This window comes from Tachypleus tridentatus, chromosome 4 (genome assembly GCF_004210375.1).
Source record: "Tachypleus tridentatus isolate NWPU-2018 chromosome 4, ASM421037v1, whole genome shotgun sequence".
Taxonomy (NCBI): domain Eukaryota; kingdom Metazoa; phylum Arthropoda; class Merostomata; order Xiphosura; family Limulidae; genus Tachypleus; species Tachypleus tridentatus.
This window is the reverse complement of record NC_134828.1, coordinates 53,075,152-53,095,092: the sequence shown is the minus strand read 5'-3', so window position 1 is coordinate 53,095,092 and position 19,941 is coordinate 53,075,152. Positions and strand designations below refer to the sequence as shown.

Here is a 19,941-nt window from a genome sequence, read left to right as displayed (position 1 = left end):
GCTCCCGAGTAACACATTAGAGGTAACTTATTAAAACCAAATCAAATGTGATTTTATAACGGTCAGGTTATGGAACATATGGAACAAATATTTAAAAGACTAGACATTGAACTCAGTAACTAACTTCCTAACAAGCTCTACCTCCAGCTGGCAAATGCATTATATCTTCCAACTTAACTCAACTATAGCTTTCATCTTTGGACACTGAGACTCCTCAGTGAGTTCTGGTCTTGTACAATTATTTTAGAAACTTACTTATATCATACTGTGGTTTTAATGGGTATTTTCGAAAACCTTAACTAGAAGTTCTAGTAAAGTTCTCGAACAACCTAATTAGAAATGTCTACCAATAAAATAAAAAATATCAGGCAGTGATGCCTATTACTGTGTTAATTAAATTTTCAACATGTAATTAAAATATAGTCAACGAATGCTTAAGTTACGAAACAATCCAGTGTTTTAAGATTATTACACAAATAAATAAATAAAAATTCTGTAACTGTCAACTTTTAACACAATGCACTACAGCAGGTAAATATTTCATAAACTGGGTAAGATAGTATTTTAATCTGACAAAAGTTATTTTGAAATTCGTACCTTTGTTTGCATAATGCATACATAAAATAACGACTATGAGCAATAAACCTCACTCTATTATTACGTTATTCAACGGAACATGATGTACTGTTTGAAATATTGGCTCATTCATCTTATCATAGACCAGTAACTTTTGAACCTAAAAAGATCTTCTCAGTACAAATTCTCACGATTTAGTTAAATAAAAATTAAAGACAGAAAACGAGAAAAAAAGCACATATTATTTTTATTTAAGTAGAGTAGATTACACTTAATTTTTGTACGATGTCTCTGTAACTAAGCAACTTATGACGTCAGTAATTCTGTCAGTAGTTTTGTAACCCCGTACAAAGGGGCATAACCTAACTGGCCGGCTTACGCTGTGTGGAGTAGGAATAGGTAATTGGTTCATAAAAGTATGTGCATTAAAAGTATTTAATCTTAGTATTTGTATACTTAACTGTTTTAATAAACTTCGAAATTTGTTTGCTTTTATGCTTTAGATTTACTCTTGTGTGTTTTGTTAATGTTTTATTAATTTTTGAAGTTAAACTTCAGATTTATTTAGCTTAATATTTCTTTTGCCGCCATTTTGCAGGTTAAATTTTTTCGTAGAGTAGTATTTCTTCGTTTTATAGGTTATGTCCTCTATGATTTCAGCATAAAATTTTTTTCAAAATGGATAAAGACGAGCTGGTACAGCGGGCTAAACTTGCAGAGCAGGCCGAGAGGTATGATGATATGGCAGCAGCTATGAAACAAGTTACAGAAATGGGCGTGGAACTGAGCAATGAAGAAAGGAATTTGCTGTCGGTAGCTTATAAGAACGTTGTTGGAGCAAGGCGAAGTTCATGGAGGGTTATTTCAAGTATAGAGCAGAAAACTGAAGGAAGTGAAAGGAAGCAGCAAATGGCCAAAGAATACCGCGAAAAGGTTGAAAAAGAACTAAAGGAAATATGTTACGATGTGTTGGTAAGGGTTAAGATCTAGAACTTGTCGTAATACTATATTACTATTAGTACTCGCCAAGTAAGTACTAGTACTACTACTCTTAAATATTATAATTGTATATAATGTATTCTAAGAATTTGCAACTGAAACTTAAGAATAATGTCATGTGTCAATCGCACATCTGCTATATCCAGTGGCAATGACTGAACGAGTTCTTTTGCTGAATACTAAGCCTGTATGAATATGAAATATCACATGGTATATTAGTAGTAATAACAGTTATCTAGGCACTAATTACATGATTAAATTACATGAACAACTGCTGTTAAGGCTTGAGATGTAAATATTATCAATATTATGTCATACAACTTGTAGTACTTTTGTTAATAGTTGCATAGTGTTGGGTAATTATATGAAATTTAACCCTATATGTATCCTATTCACATTTAACAGGCCATTGCAAAAAATACTATTTAATATTTCAAGAAATTTAAAAAATTAATTAATAAGTAATACAAAACATGAAATTATCTTGTACATTTATAAATGAACCTAGTATTGTGAAAGTTGTTTAATTTCAGTATCAAGGGTGGTCTATTTCTCTCTACATTTCTATCAGTGTGTGTGTGTGTGTGTATATTGGGTTATACTAGTTGCAGAGAAGTTCATTCCATATCGGTAACTCTTAATATTTTGTGCATTATTAGTAAATGCTAATAAAGCCTACAACCAATACAAGTACTCATCAATAATGTCATAACTAAATGACTAAGAGACCAAGAATTCTTGATAGTGTCGAACTTTGTCAGGGTACCTTAAAGTGCCATAAGTTTTACTTGGTTGTATAGCTAAATAACAAAGTAAACTCTACAACAAAAAGTAGAGGAACAAAATAGTAAGTTTAAGATTGTGTATTTTTAGTTTCATCAGCTGCCTAAACTTTTGTATAAGATAGTTGATTTTGACAGTTATTAACACACAATGTTCACTGTTTGAGCTACAGTAAACCTCAAATTGATGGAAGGATTTCATGTTTGAGGCTTTTATTTTTCAACTGACAAGTTATTTCTGTGTGTATGAAAGATTTAACTACTTCCACCATAATAATAGAAGGCCAAACTTCAGCAGTGAAGACTAGTTGCTTTATTTAGACAAATGTTATAAAGTTACATCAAACTCTTGTGAAATCTGAACATTTTAGATAACATTTAAAATCTTGATATCATTATTTTTCCCTTTAGGTACTCGGAATGCTTAATTTGCATAGATAAAAGGCTTGAGCCAAGTATCATTTTTGTGGTTTATCTTTGCACTTTAAACATTTTACTATATTTTACTGTTTTAAAAGGACCAACCCCAAACTACTCCATATGAGGCCCCACTTGAATTTTGTATAATGCTACAATGTTTTTGTTAAATTTAAAAAATATAAAAAGAACTAAACTTTTTTTATCACAAGTATTGAGATTCCAACAAAATTCTTGATGTCCTTGTACACAGTACCAATGTTTCTTCTGTAAATTTCATTATTTGGCAGTGTTTAAAGAATTGCACAAACTCTGAAATAACGATTAATTCAATTTAATTTTCATTCATCAAGTATTTGATACACCCTTTGTGTTTCAGGGTCTTTTAGACAAGTTCTTGATTCCTAAGGCTAGTAATGCAGAAAGCAAAGTGTTTTATCTAAAGATGAAGGGAGACTATTACAGGTACCTGGCTGAAGTTGCTACAGGGGATCAGAGAAATAGTAAGTTAAGACTACTGTATGATTGATTTCACAGTTACATTAGATGTAAATTAAACTTTTTTGCCTGAATACTTGATGGAATAGATAACTATCTTGTTATCTATTAAAATAATTCTCTGGTATAATTTTGACTTTCAAGCAAAAATAGTTGACCTTTTTAATGTTATTTGTGATAAATGTAGAAAATACTTGTGTGGTGTGCTATGTATTTTTTATATGGTCAGTTTCATAAATCAAAGTAAATGTCAAAAGAAGTTTTTAGTCTTAATTGTATATAAAAATTGTATTCAGTTTTAGTACTTGTATTTCCTGTCTAAGGGCTTTGTCATTAATTCAGAAGACTTTACAGGTAGTGAAGGAGAATAGTCAGCAGGATACTTTTGGCATTTATGACAATGTTAAAATAAAAGGAGTATTAACTTCTCAGTGAGAAATTTGCTTAACATTAAGTAACTTATTTTAATGCATATGTCGTGTATATAGGATGTCCAGGAATTTTAAAAATACTTTTTGAAATCATACTAGGAAAATATGTATAGACATTTGTTGCATGTGTAAAAGTAACTTTAAAAGCTACTGATAAATGTCATTTAACATGTTATTTCAGCAGGATGATACCCATCGACACTAGAATTAGTCTCTGGAACACTTGAATGCCCCCGCTAGTACAGCGGTATGTCTCTGGATTTACAATGCTAAAATCAGGGGTTCGATTCCCCTCGGTGGGCTGAGCAGATAGCCCGATGTGGCTTTGCTATAAGAAAAACACATACAGAACACTTGAAACATTTCCCAGACAGTCAATGAATTCGTCAGGGAAGCTTTACAGTTCTTCAGATATTATACAGGTTCTTTATAAAACCTCACAAAAAATTTGTTTTTATTTAATAAGGTTGCAGGTACAGATGAATTGTTTTTGTATATCCAAGATCCTTCTAGGAAGGTCTCTACAATATTACAAAACACTTGGTAAGAGATTATATACACTGGAAATTTTGTAACGTCTGGCACACACATTCAGCTCTAGTGATTGTATGCTACAAAAATTTATAAACATTATTCTTGTACATGCAACAACTCGTGTGTTCCAAGTGTTTTCAAAGTTCTTGAACATGCTGTGTGTGTGTGTGTGTGTGTACTACTTTGTGCATTCTTTGTAGCCTGGTAAAAAACTTAGCACGACTCCAGGATCTGTTTAGTATTGCCCTCTAACAAGTATGTAGTGTTGATGCCTGGACATTCTTTTAAACATGGCTATTGTCAGTCTTCAAACAAACAAAAAAATAAATATAAACCAATTTACCTTAAACATGCGTTACATCTTAACTGTATGCCATTGGGGGAATATCAGTTTGACATAGCCTATTATGACATGTCGAAGGCTGTATCATCGAGTTGGACTTGCCTTCAGAATTTTGCTTAACTGTTTTATAAATGTTAGTAAGTTTGGAATCAGATTGTAGATAATTCAAATTTTATTATGTCAGTTAATTTCCCAATTTAATAGTAAATATTAAAAGGACATATCTAAATACTTTTTTGTTTTAGTCACTTGCTATGTTGAATGCATTACTGATTCATATTAAATTTTTATGATGTTGGAATACTAAGTCCATAGTTTTGTATGAATCAAGGACTTAAATAAGCAATATTGATAAGCTAGAACATAAAATAGCTTTTTTATTCATTGAGATATGGCTTGTGTACTGAATCAAACTGACCTTGCTTGCCCTTTCTGTTTTTGGAAATGGCCTCTTACGTATACACAGTTCAATAAATGATGTACGAATAACCATGCAAAAGCTGGGAATGCTTTCTTAGTTGCTATTTTAAAGTGCTTGAAAATCACCTTGTTCTTTAAAACCAAGATTTCTAGCTGGTAGATTGTCTTTAGTTTGTTTAAAGCTACATATTTTTCAGACAAAATGCAGCTTGGTTACTAAGCTTGATAAATTATGGTGTAATTCTGTGGTATCAATATTGTTTATAATTTTTTAGTTGCTTTAAGTTGTATATATTTGATCAAACTTAGTGTATTGTTTAGCATCCTCCATGTGCAAATTTTGAAAAAGCCTGGCAACCTGTGGCAAACAGCAAATGAGTGCAAAGGTTGTTGTAACTAGAATTTGTAATTGTTTACTGTACTTGTTTACTTAAAATTTCTATGTTTTCAGAAAAGTTTAAGAACTTTTGTAAATAGTAATGTACATACATATGTTATGTATCATAGCTAAAATGTGACTACTAAGGCACAGCCAAGACAAATCAGGTTTTAAATTCTAAAGGTCTTGTTTTTGTATTGTATACAGTAACGTGAGTGCATGTGCACTATCAGCGTAGCATCTGTATTAGCCAGACACAGCTGAATGGTATATATATTGAAAAATATATATATATAAATGTATAATGTTATAAGATTTACACTAAACATTTCTTCTATTTTCTTCTAATTTGTAATCATTCTAGAATGAAAAAAATTTTTGTATGTCTTTTTTTATGGCAGTTACAAGGTTTGTTAAATTGGTAGACTTAAGACAATTAGGATACAGAAAATAAGAGACAAAATATATTTTAATTGAAATGTTTGAAAAGGTATTTAGGTTTTACAGATTAAACAAATATTAAAGATTTTTCAGACAAAGAATAATTGTAACAAGTCACTTTGCACTTTTGTAACAAAACACTTTTCACAAAAATTTCTAGTAACAATATTTTTTAAAATCAATTTTGGTATACAAAAGACTTGCAATCTCTATTAAAACTTGTAGCACAAATATTTAACTCAAAAATTAAACTGAGCCTTTTGGGAAAGGGTTGATGCCTATCATTTTGAACAGCTGAAATGTCTATAATTCTAATACGTTAATTTTTCAACTATTCATAACTGTTAAGGCTGTTCATTTTAGTCACAGGTGAACCTTGACTACAAATGTTAAGCTTAAGTTTCAGTTAAATGTGGTAATTTGAGCAGTATAAATGAAGAAAATAAAGCTTTGAATGTCATGATTGACATTGTTATACATAAAACTGCTAATAATTTTTAACCTTATTGTATATAATTGAGCTAGAGCAAAGTGTTACTATCTTTTGCATTGTAATATTTTTAAAAGTATATTCTAACTTAAATATCTTAAGATGTGAATAAGCATTTCATCTAAGGTTTAATCATTGAGAGCATTACAAGCTAATCATTCACAGTAATTACTTGTACAAGAAAAATTAATTTTTCCATCACAATTATAGTACTTTAAGATAATTTTCATGGTCACTTGGTTCACATAATTCATGTACTTTGAGGTTACATGATTTAGCTTGAACCTAAACTCTCCAAGTTTTACGATGAAAGTGAAGAAAGTTTGAAAATGTTAGCTGTTAAGATAAATAATTGTATTTGTATTTTGTAGTCTGCAGTCATTTTAGAAAGAAAAAAGGTACTTGTGGTTTCATTCAGTATGTTTTTCAATATATTTTGGTACAATTAGTGTTAAGCATAAAGAAAATAAGATGAAGTTTCACAAAACAAAACTGTTCATTTAGGAGATTCTAGAGTTTATGTAAGATAAAGTACAGAGATGCCAACTATTTCAAATGACTGAGCATAATGATTGTAGACAGCCCTTTCACAGTTTTAGTTCTTTGAGATTTGCCATAAACAAGACAATCTGGTGAACGAGGCCTCTTTTTTTCTTTTCTTTTTTCCATCTTGTGAACAATCGCATTGGTGTTTCTATGCCGCTTAGAAAACGAGAAATACCATCTATGAGATCGCTGATTGGCTGACAAGCACTGACGTAACTATGGATTCCCCCACGTATCCAGTTTGGAGAAGCACTGCACTCAAGCTATTGGTAGCCGTTGGAGATGCAAATATTTTTATTTCAAGCACAAACATGATTATCGCAAGTAGCCATTTGGACTGTCTTTTATTTATTATCAGAATTTATTTATATCGCAAGAACTTTTCACCCCTTTCAAGCCCTGGGGGAACAAGTTATCACTTTACTGTATAGGCCTATATAATATATAATTTGGGAGTTGCAACAAGTCCTAATATTTGTCTGTATGAGCATATAGTTGTAATGATTATGCTCAAATCGTAATGGTTGGCATCTCTAAAAGTATTTCTTTCAATGAAAATTCTTTCACTTGGGTTGACTGATAAGACAATCTTTACTAAATTCCATTACAATGCATGCAATTTAGATATAGTGGGAATAATTTTATTAAAAGGCTGGTTATAAGGTTAGTCAATGAGTTTTATGTGCACAATTAAACACTAATTATAATTAAATTTCTTTATACTTAAACTAGGTGTCTCTTGTTCAATTTGTCGATTGATCATACTGCAGGTTAGAAATGTGAAACGTTTTCATGGAGCTTTTCTTAAACCTGTCTACACTTGGTAACTTTTAAGACTTAAAACTGAAATGATCACATTTATTCTTAACTTGCAGGTGTTGTGGAGGAGTCTCAGAAAGCCTACCAAGAAGCATTTGATATTAGTAAGACAAAAATGCAGCCAACACATCCTATTCGGTTGGGTCTTGCTTTGAACTTCTCAGTGTTTTATTATGAAATACTGAACTCTCCTGACAAGGCTTGCCAGTTAGCAAAACAGGTAAAACATTCTAAGGGTATTTTTCCTTCTTTCTTGACCTCTAGGTGTGATTGAAGAGTCACAGAAAGCTTACCAGGAGGCTTTTGATATTGCAAAGAGTAAAATGCAGCCAACACATCCTATTTGTCTGGGCCTGGCATTGAATTTTTCAGTATTTTATTATGAAATTCTGAATGCCCCTGATTGAGCCTGTCATTTGGCAAAACAGGTAAAGTAAAGCCCATTTGGTTTGATACTAACCATTAAATAACTGCAGCTTGCTAAATGCATGGTATTTGAAGGATATTCCCCAAAATTGCTGCTGTTCGTTACTAAAGCCCACCATTTTCCCAGTTGCACACAGCTAAACATGAAACAATGTATTTTGCTTAGGTGCTATGCAGTTTTAAAATAGTAAAGTTTGTAACATAGTTGGAGCTTTAACAAGGAAAATATTGTATTGAGTTCAAAATTAATTTCTTTTGTAATTAGAAAAACTATTTAAATGAAGCTGTTTGTTGAAAAGGTATTTCAGTTGTAAACAGAAAATCTTTGTGTAAAATATTTTCCTAAAGTTATGCTTTCATGCATATTTATACATCCTTGTTAGTGTGTGTGTGGAATTAATTTAAATTGAGTTCCTTAGTTACCAATATTCTGTGCTAATGTCATTTAACCCTTTCCATATGGATAGGGGTCAAAGGGCATGTCATGTTTATGAATGTATGTCAGTAATTTTGGTGTTGAATTAGTTTATAATTCAGCTCTTCTTAGTATTCATTAATTTTTCCATTTAAAAACAAATGTAGCAAAAAAATTGCTAAATATTGATTTTTGTGTCATGATACATTGGCTTCTGGTCAGATTATATTTTATATTTCCTACAACACAATGTTTATAGCTTCTTGTGAATTAGAAACTCAGATTACCAATAATGAAAAGCTAAATACAAAATAATATCCTACATTTTCAATTTGCTGAGATATTTATTAAATCTGCCTACCTGTTCCTCTTTTAAAAATGCTCATTTTGAACTGTGTAATTCTGCCAGTCTTCCTAAAGTATTGGTGGTGAATCTTTCATTACTGAAGCAGTGTAAAAAGTTGACGGAAGTGATATGCAGATTAGAAATGGGATTTTTAGACCCAAATACAGTGTAGTTATGAAGATTGATAAATTACAGTGGAATGTTGAAGCATCTTTATAGTAACAACATTACATCTGGCTCGTAGTCAAAGAATTAATCTTTGTAGTTGTAAAAAGGTAGTTTCTTGAAATGATATGGGTTATTAAAGAGTGCAAAGATACTGATAAAAACCAGTAATAAATTATGGACAAGCAACAGGCTTACATTTATTAATACCCATTTTCAAGAAAGTTCTTGTTATACGATAGTCACTTTATTATAATAAAATTGAATAGATTCTAATAATGTACAGCTTAGTATGTTTGTTTTTTAAGTCCAGTTGGTTTTGCATAATCTAATTAAGTTTGCTATAAACATAATGCTTTCATGCAGGCATGGATGGATCTTATGTTTCATTTTTATTAGTGTGAAATGATGTATATCTATATGTAATCTTACTTTTGTTTTATATTTAAAGTAAGTTTGTACAGTATTTACCACAAGTGAGTGGCACAGGATTTGACTTGGTTTTGTATTGCTTACAAAATTGTACGACCACTGTGTTAATATTTCATGAAGTAGCATACCTGACAATAAAATCCCTTGGCTACTAATTATGCATTGAGTCCTGGTAAGAAGTGATTTCTGTTTTATAAAACTGATTTACAGAGAATAAAATTAGCAGAAGTGTGATTTTGATTAAGTCCATTTTCCTGCTTTCTGCTAAAATTAGCAATAAATTTTGTTATGATGTCTTGTTTTTGTAAAACATTTGCAAATGTTAATTTACAACTAAAAATTATATATACTCAAGGTGCTAACTGAATGCAAGTTTCTTTTAAGAACAGGAATGCCAAAATTAGTTGTATGAAATTAAATTGTTTTAATACAAGGAAATACTCTTGAGTTTCCATGAAATGACATCGAACAAGATGAGAAATTGTATTTCTTAGTTGTATGAAAAATTTTAGTTGTTGCATAGTGATTTGTACAAGTGTTTTTTTGTTGTTTTTTTTTAAGTCCAAACATTTAGTTCATATCTTGATCTAGTTGCAGGAGGTCAAACGCTTTATATTTGACCACACCAAAGGCCTTATAGATTAATTTACTCTATTCCTGTCTAAAAAAATTTCAAATATCATATCATAGCTACTGAGGATTCTTTCTTGCATAACATGATTCTCATTATATTTTATATATTATTCCTGTCTTCTAAAAGCTTTTGAGATATTTTGCTAAATATAGTGTTCTTTCAAAGACTCTGACATTTGTGTAGACAATTTTTTTTGGATCCTTAACATGGGATTTTATTTCTTATATAATTCAACATTTAAAACCAGTTTCGTACCCCACCAGTGATTTATAATTTCAAGAAAGCAACCACGTGGTGAACTTTAGCTAAAACTGTACATACTGGGAAAACGAACCCTAACAGTGGCAAACTGTCTCATAGCCACGTTACATTAGTTTTGAACTTTTTCCTTTTTTTGTATATTTTTGCTAGAAATTTCAATCTGATAAATATAGTAAGAAATAATTTAAGAAAACAACAAAACCATTGTCTTAAACATTCTTATTTTGCATAACTTCAGTAGGATTTTACTTAATGAGTAATTTGCCTTCAATAGAGAAAGGTTGTTTGTTAAAAGTAAATTATATTGATATATGAGCTATGAGTATAGTTGTTTGATTAGGCTCTTTAAGGGCTAAAAGCTTGCAGTAAACGTTTTAAGTATGTTGATATAACTAATCAGTGATGCATATTTTTAAGTCTTTGGTGGCAAATATAGTTAACTTATTACTGTTTCATACAAATAGCTTGCAATCTATGGCAAAATATCAAGGTATGAGTGTATGGTACACTTTTTGAAACTTTTTGAAATCTTGTGGAGGATTGTTTTACAGGACTAACATGGCACTATAAGAGTGATTTTAATGTTTTCAGGCTTTTGATGATGCTATTGCAGAATTAGACACACTGAATGAAGATTCTTACAAAGACAGTACATTAATCATGCAGCTTCTGAGGGACAACTTGACAGTAAGTATTATGAGCAGTTGTGTTCTTGTATTACCTCCAGTATTTGGCGAGTATGGTTCTGGACATCTTAGTATCATAGTATTTTTGTGATGAAGTGGTAAGTGTTCTTGTCTGCATTTTACTTTTATAGGCTACTACAGAAGGTTAATCACATCTTGTAAATTTTTTTTTTTTATATATAGTAATGCTATGATGTGTTGTTTTAGTTGAATATTTTTGTTCTTAGTGAAATCTTGACTATTCAGTACATGGCTACATGGGTAGCCTTAGGCTAAAAGGGCATTTAATGTCATTTTCTGAAGGAGGAGGATTCAAGCAATGAAATAGCAAAGAGATAACTGTTGCACAACATTTCAAAAGCTGAGTGTAACACATTGAATAGTTTTCTGAAAATGAATATCAGTAAACACATGGAAATATAAAGACCATCTCAGCAGCATCCCACTGTATGCAGGACTGCTATTCCTGTTGCCAAAGTTTGCATACCTAGTTGTACGTGAATCCTTAGCCACCCAGAAAGTTATTACTAATGAGCTACACATTGTATTAACTTTAGAAAGATCTTTACTCTTATAAAGGAGACGAGCTGTTTCTCAGACAACTTGAAAAAGAAATGATATACCTTGCATGCACAAAAAATAGTAATATTAAAACGAGATCTGGGTGGATTTGATATAGATACCAGCTTCACAGATAATTACATGAACTAAATGCACAGAATATCTGAGTTTAGAGATATGGCAGAATATATAATAAACACATTTCGCTTTCCAATGAGAAGAGGAACATTATTATGAACGTAAAAGATCTTTAGCATTTTATTTGGAAATTGCTATAAATTCTTGATGCTTGTTATAAATTGTGGGAATTTTATATTTTCATTTTCTGTAATACATGTTTTACTACACTAGCTTGCCTTTGCTGCAAATTCTGCAACAAATTTGAGGTTGTGACAACAGACAAATAGTCTTATGATATAGGTGACAGTAAACTGACCTATTCTTGTAGGTTTTAAGTACACCCAATTTCATTTTATGCATTTGGAGGATTGTGGAATGTGTGTGATCTAAGATTAAAATATTTTCTTAGCAGAAGCTTGTTTCTGTGCATAAATGTTTAACAATTATAATCAGTTGGGCATGATTAACAGAAGTAGTTTTAGAGAGCAACATGAAATGTGTGAAGATGTTAGTAGAAATTCAAATCTTTTAACTTAATATATGAAGGGTGAAATTAATCTTAAATGCTTAAAATATAACTTTTGAAAAATTTTTTTTATTTTAAACGTGGAAATTTTATTTACTGTTTTCTCTACGTAGTTGTGGACGTCAGACACGCAAGGTGATGGAGAAGAACCGACAGAGACACAAGATAATTAATCACAGTTGGTCTGTGAGCATTCCCACCACTGCTACATCTTAAGCCTCAGAGACAAAGCCTTTCATTGTTAAAACTTGTACACCACAATTTCTGAAATACTGTTCAGATTTAGTAGTGTTGGAAATCATAAGTTCTTCGACTAAAATTTCCCTGTGGTTGTTATTTTTAATATCGGGTGATTTCAACCAAGCATGTGTTGTTGGTCCTATCATAAGAACTTTTGCTTGTGCTTGTACATTGTATTATTTCAACAGTTGAACATCAGCTTATCCTTTCTTGTAAACTACTACATCAGCATGAAACCACAGGGAAAGTACCATTTCAGATAGCTGTTGTAGTCTTATGCTAATCAATTCATTTCAGATCATTGATATGCCAAAACAGTTCTCTGCCTAATTCTTGTTTCTTTGTGTTTGTCAATCTGTATAAAGTATAGCTAAGTTATTAAAATATGTTGAAAGATGGGATTTATCAAGAGAGCCAACATTTCCAAAATGTAATTTCTTTTGGTCCTGGTTGCTTGTAGTAATTTTTCTAAACTAGTATGTTTTTAAAGTTGGCTTGCATAATATCATTAACTTGTTTTGTGTTTGAATGTTTCATTTCTGGGACACTGTGTCTGTCTGCTGTGCACAATCAACACAAGAACGTCTTTTTCCTGACAGCCTCTTACCTTCTAGACAGTAAAACTTTTTCAGGCAGGTGACAGCCTTTTGAATTTAGCTTCTTAGTGTGCTTTTCTCTTTCCTTCTATTTCAGTTGTCTTTTTTCTTGTTTAAAAAGAGAAACGTCATACAAAAGTCACCTGTCTTTTGTGCATGCCTGTTTTATAATTTACTATAATAACAAAGTTGTATAGAAATAAACAGAACTGTAACTAACTGGTTCTCTTTGTTTTCTTATTATCACAGCCACTTAAGTAGTATTCTTAAAAACTACACAAGCAATGAGTTACATGGAAATAGTTTTATTGGAAAAAAAAGCTAAATTGGAAGATGGTGAACCTGTTGGACTATTTAGAATATAGGTGATTTTTTTACCTCGCATTCTATGCCATTTTCAGTTTTATTTGTTGATGTAAGGATAATCCTAAGTGAGTAAAATAATTTAAATGTCTTGATGTTGGTGTTAAGGGAACGTGTTGTTATAAAAATTACTTTTTATGATGCACATTGTTTTTAACACCACTGTAACGTGAACACAATCATTTAGTTAAACAGAATGAACTAATAAATACAAACTTTAAATTAAAACAAAACCAAACGTTTTGAGACATGGGACTTTCTAATCTATCTTGGCTGTTCCACACTTCAAATTACCTTAAACAAAAGAACTTAAAGTAAGCACTTATCATTCATATACTTTTATAGCTTTTTATTAAACTCGTTTAAATTTACTTCCTTTACACCATCTTGAGGCAATCCATTCCATAGGCCAACCACCCTGTTAAAAATGGCCTTAGTTAAAGGTGACTTCTATCCTGCCAAATCTTACACTTGTATATCTTGGTCCTACTCTTCTCACTGTGTTGCGTAGGAGGAAAGATACGTCATCATTTCCCTTTACAATCTTAAACATCTCAATCACACACACACACACACACACACACCGAACCTTTTTCTAAGGGAAAAAAAATAAGATATTTTAGTCTCTTCTCATAAGACCTCTCCATCCCAGGCGACATTATAGTAACCTTTCCAAGATTTTGAATACTTTGTTAAGGTAAGGAGAGCAAGACTGAACACTATTTCAAATGTGATTATGACCAGTGATTTGTACAACTGAGTTATAACCTTTTTAGATTTTTTATTCGGTATATCTGTAGATAAACCTGAAATACTATTTGCCCTATCACTAACAACAACATACTGCTTGGATAGCTTAAGAGACTACTCAGCCATTACACCACGATTTTTTTTCTTTCATGAGAACGTTAAGATTATTACTATGCAATATTTGTAATTCACATTGTGGTAACCCACCTGCATTTATCATGAATAAAACCCAGCTGCCATTTATTTGTCCAATTTGTAAAGTATCAGCATTCTCTTTACAGCTAACAATACCTTAGTCATATGCAGATTTATTGACCATTCATTCCTTTATATAATTGATTTAAATAATAAAAAAGCAATGTTTATAAGACTTGAGCCCTGAGGTACCCCACTTACGAAATTAATCTTTTGAATGAACTCCATTTATAACAACTCTGGTTTCTTCTATCCAATTAACTAACTTACCCCAAACTTAATTTTATTTTTACAAGCCTTTTATGTTGCACCTTGTCAGAGGCATGCTGAAAAAATCCAGATACACCAAATTTACATCCTTATCTTCAATTGCGTGAGCAGTAACATTTTTCGGAGCATGCAAAACAATTTTCCTTTTGGTAAAAAAACAGTTTGACTAACCGATAAAATCCTCTACTTTGTTAAGTTACTTTGTAAAGTATCTTTTAGCAGACTTTCCAAAACTCTTCTTCCAAATAATGGCCTATAGTTAAGGAGACAACTTCTGCCTCTCTTGAAGATAGGAGTGGCATCAGCTAACTTCCAATTCAAAGTTGAGGGTTAAAAACACGCAAGTGGTTTGCATATCCAATTTTTTAGTCTCAAAACTCATGGGAGGAGCCTTATCGTTTTTAAACTTCACAATCTGTTTCTTAACCAGTTCAGAATTAATGCAGTTATTTTATTTTATTTTCATTTATCAATTATTAAAGATGTAGAATGCTGTTCGTAATTTTTCGTTCGTGAAAACCGAAATAAAATTTTAATAACCCAATCGTCTACATAATCATCAGATGCTAGCCTTTCTTTATAATCCTTTTAGGGTCCAACCTCGTTCTAACATTTACCCTTAATTGGACCGGGCAACTTTTTATTATACATTCTTTTGTTATATCAAATTGAAATAAACTGCCTATCGCATGTATTTCTTAAGGCGGTGTATAAAACGAAACAATCCGAATAAAATACCAGCCTAAAATATAAAAATAAAATTTTATTGTTAATCTCCAGTTTGTTATATAGACATGCAAAAATTGTGTAGTTATTCATACACCAGTTTAGTGATAGGTCTAATTGTTTTGTTTATAGTTGTCGATTTTAATGTTTTTATGGAATGGTAAAAAATGTGTACATCAGTTAGTCAAAAAAGGTTTCGTGAATTAATCATGGCCAGTGTATTTTCGGTAGTATGATTTTCATATTGCAAATACTGTACCCTGGAAAATTATAAGGTGAAGTACAAAAATATGTGAAGAGATGACCGAAAAGAAAGCATCTGTCAGAATTTACAAACGCTCGTACAACAGCTTTTTTTAAAGCGTAGTTGGATTTTATCTCAAAAGGTGGCGAGTTGTGCGAACATGGCTGGCTGAATGTTCTATTAAAAACTAGAGTAACATCAATTAAGAGTTTGAAATATTGAAATGCTAGATCTTCCACGGTTCAATATTAATGAAAAGCCAAGGTATTCCAGAAGATCGTGAGTAATGTTTTAAAAAGCAAACAAAGTGTTTTTCAAGAAATACGACGTAAAGATAATTTCTAAAACCATATTTTAATGCCGATATTTAAGGAAATAATTTTTGTTGATTAGCATAAAATACATTAAGCAAACTATCATTAATAACACTATAGTGAAATAAATCCATTGGTTCGAAATTTACATTTTCCCAAATTTGATACACGCATTGGGGTTTAATTATTAGTTTTATTAATGATAATCTACTATATGAGTTTCAGCGAATGTTAATTAAAAGTGATAACAACGCCATTATTTTGTTTAAATTTCTCATGAAGCTATAATTATAACTGTAACGTTTACTCATTTAAATGAATGGGTAAGTGTTTAAGCAATGTTTGCATAATTGACTTTCTTGATTAAAATGTGTTCTTAAGTTTTAGTACAGGTACGATACTGTGAATACTTTTTCTAAGCTTGTTATAAGGCCTATTATATTCTTAGAAATTTTTCAAGAAGAGAATTGTATAATAAAATTACCATCACAAAAGGTTCATTTCCTAGACGCGTTTCGCTCAATAGTGTTCATCAGATCTATCGTGAAACACATTTGTTACAAGAATTATGTTTATAGATTTTTTTTTTAAGATGGTAATACCTGATTATAATTAATCATACGAGTCATAAAAATATTAGGCATATTATCTTAGAAAAATAATTAAGTGATTAATTAAAAATTGCAGTGTCAAAATGATTTAAGGCCTAATAGTAATACGAAATTTTAAGACGAGTATAATTCATTTGCTCATGGTAGTAGTAGATGGCAGCATTATAGTCCTCGGAGTGTTGTTTTAAGTACTCGTAAGCACAATTTAGACCAAACTAGCTTATAAAGAAATAGTTACTACATTCGGAATACGCTCATTGGAAATATTATGCATTAAGGAAGAGAAAGATGGTCCAGACTGTTACTTAAAATAGCCTATGTGTGTTCAAATTTATGTAATCTCGCAATTCTCTTTTATTATTATTATAGGTAAACAGGATGATTGATATATTCATGAACTTAAATATTTATTTTCAGTGCACTGTTACATGAATTGTGTTCGTTGAAGTAGAAAATAACAAATCAAATACTTTTTGCAAAACAAAAACTGGGAAGTGACTGTACGTACACATTTCGGATATGTTTTCCTTTAAAATATTGTAACTTCTCCAGTAGCAGCACAGTATAAATAACGTTCTTTTGTGACATTCCAATCTTAAACTCGGACGTTTTCATATCAACATGTGATTAAGCTATGGACTTTCAACCTGAGACACAAAACACTAAGTTATGCGATTTTCACATCAGTTCCGATGTTATCACTATTGTTATGTAAGAGATAATAAAGCTGAAGAATCACTGGCGAACCAAGAGAGAAATACACTTTAATAATAAGGTTTACAAGCCTTATTATTAAAAACATGCACGTGTATTAAACCAGAATGATAACGGAGATGGGTCGATGCTAAAATCCACAGGAATGGATGAGTGTGGATCTAGTCATGCTATCAGAATCACATGTACCAGACGCACAGTCATCCATCCACAGTAGAAAATATAACAGGTAGTCTCTTCTTCTTGCAGGTAGCTCCGCGATACGCCGCCATTAATGACGCTGAAATCGTTTACCACACGCTGGACAAAGAGTGGTGACTCGGACTTTAGTGTTACTGCTAATAACAGAAGTATCACTCACTACCACAACAGCTTGCAAATTCAACTTGAGTTTTATGGTTAGTTAGATGTAACTTGATAACATATTTTCTAAAAACATTAATTTACTATAACAACAGATAAAATGCATAGTGCCTGTGAAGCCATACTTGTACCGCTACCAATATGGCGCTTCACGAGCACATGCGGGCCGGGACGACCCTGAATGAGTACCAACCCTACAGGCTTATTACGCGAGAAGTAAGAAGCAAAGGACCAATCCTCGCTCAGAATCGGCACACCGTAAAGCTATATGGCATGTTTCCCTTAGGCTACAATAGGGCCCTCCCCTAACCAAAAACAGGATTTGTTGGGAGTTGAGAAGATAGTTTCCAACAGGCGAGCTCTCAAATTGTCCCATTAGATACACTTGTTGGTTCCTTAGAGTCTAAACATTCGAACCACAGTTATCTTCACTTGCTATGTTTGTCTATCACGCATGCGCCAAATTATGAGCTAGTCGATTTTCCCGCGTTTCTCTCAAACCGAAGAAAGATAGAAGTGAGAACTGTTTGGGCCATTTTATTAAATTGAACCTTATCATTCAAAAACTTATAAATAAACGTTTTTGTTATAATGAAAATTAAACAAACACTGAAATAATTTAACATATTTATATTTCAGTAGATGCAATAATTTCAATATTTCTGTATTGTCACCAAACATATCCATATTATGTATTACATTAAGTCAACTTGCAAACAGACATATTTGTCCCACTCAAGGGCCCGGAGCAGTAACAGCAAACTTATGTCGAAACCGGTTTTCAGTAAAGACGAGGAAAGGCAACTTACAAAAGTTAAAGAAGGTTATATTAGAGGAGAGAACAAAGGCAGCCTTGTGTACACGTATAACCGAAATGTGTGTAGTTGATACTTATTCGTGTATAAAACATACAACCTCACCATTGTTAATTTTCTGTTTAACCTTATTCAAAATCTCTCCATTCAGACCTTCGTCCGTCTTTAACGTATTACTTTTATTTCAATATCACATATCTCAATAGCCTTCAATTTAATATCTGTTTCTATTGCATTTTCTCTTCTGAAATGTGCTTCTAACTCTCCTCACTTGTCATCTAAAATGATGTGGATTCCTTTTGGTTTTTAAGTCTTAATGAAATATAAAAGGAAAGTTTTCATAACAATTTCATGCACAATGAAAAAATCATCATCGCGACCTTAAGAAAATACGTTTTGCATTATTTAGCCATTGGTATCTAGACTTCGATCTAATAAAAACCGATAATTTAGCATATAAAGTAGATTTGAATGTTTATAGTCTTATAAACACTAAACAGATCTCTAAGACAGGCATAACATTTATCGAGTCATTCATTTTTTATATATACATTAATAAGTAATCTTATATCTAAATTACTTGAGAAATATATATATTTAAAATTCTTGAAATACTTACAAAGCTAAAGGTCAGACCTAATACTTAGTATAAAGCATCTCATAAATTTAATTTGTACAAGGGATGTCACATGTACAAATCAAGAATTTTTGCTACCAATGACAATTCAGCCGTATAATTTATTAGTAGCTGACTGTTAAGTTTGAAGCTCACTTAGACTGACCATAAACCAATGTTAGTTTTGCCGCATACTCACTTCTGTCTGATACAACTACAAAGTTGGAGGTCGGGTCGATACTGAAACTATAGTTAATATATGGACTGATCAAAATCCTTCAGCTTTTCACCGCTAAAAGGCAGGGTCATAGGTTGTGAACGCCTTGATCTTTACTTTTAAATGTCAGTTAAATATTTAAACCATCAGAGGTTTCAGTGCCAGAACATATTGGAGAAATAATATTCAAACAACTCTGGTTGTTTGATATCCATAGAATAATCAGAGTTTAAACAAAACCTTTAAACTGAAAAATAAAGTCAATATGAAAGTACAGTCAACGAAATGAATTAAATACAAAATCCAATTCAACTGCTTTAATACGTTAACTGTACTTTTTCCCTTGTTGTTTTTATTTTACAAATACGACATCCCGCTTGAACTTGAGTTCTTTTCTCTACCCACTGAGGCATTATCTGTGAGTTAATTCAAGATAATAAGTCTTACCCTTTGTATATATATTTCTTAATTACTACTTTGAGTGTTTATAGTTACAATATTAAATTGTTTCATAAATATTCGTAGTTTAGCAATGAAGTGTCTGCAAATCTTTGTGTCATTGTTCATAGTTTTGTTGGTAGAAAATTAATATTTGGAAACGCTCAATGCTTTGTAAATATACTATTAAAGTATTATCGTAGATAGAGAACCACAGTGTTA

At 31.5% G+C, this 19,941-nt stretch overlaps 1 protein-coding gene across 2 annotated transcripts; it reads left to right on the top strand.

Moving 5' to 3' along the window:
* Positions 1-800: 800 nt before the first annotated feature.
* On the top strand, positions 801-13,302 carry LOC143249139 (14-3-3 protein zeta-like). Of its 2 annotated transcripts, none has more exons than XM_076498517.1 (6): positions 801-975; positions 1,237-1,548; positions 3,154-3,277; positions 7,732-7,895; positions 10,946-11,041; positions 12,361-13,302. In XM_076498517.1, exons 2-6 carry the CDS (start codon positions 1,255-1,257, stop codon positions 12,418-12,420), a joined length of 738 nt encoding a protein of 245 aa, XP_076354632.1. In that variant the 5' UTR covers positions 801-975; positions 1,237-1,254; the 3' UTR covers positions 12,421-13,302. The 2 variants fall into 2 exon arrangements, with proteins under 2 accessions (XP_076354632.1, XP_076354631.1); XM_076498516.1 differs by having other exon boundaries at positions 837-992.
* Positions 13,303-19,941: the final 6,639 nt, after the last annotated feature.

Excerpts from the sequence above, each read along its gene's own strand:
- LOC143249139 (XM_076498517.1), top strand. The coding sequence starts at position 1,255 with ATGGATAAAGACGAGCTGGTACAGCGGGCTAAACTTGCAGAGCAGGCC. Across the intron at positions 1,549-3,153 it reads AAATATGTTACGATGTGTTG|GGTCTTTTAGACAAGTTCTT; the intron begins GTAAGGGTTAAG and ends TTTGTGTTTCAG. Across the intron at positions 7,896-10,945 it reads CTTGCCAGTTAGCAAAACAG|GCTTTTGATGATGCTATTGC; the intron begins GTAAAACATTCT and ends TAATGTTTTCAG.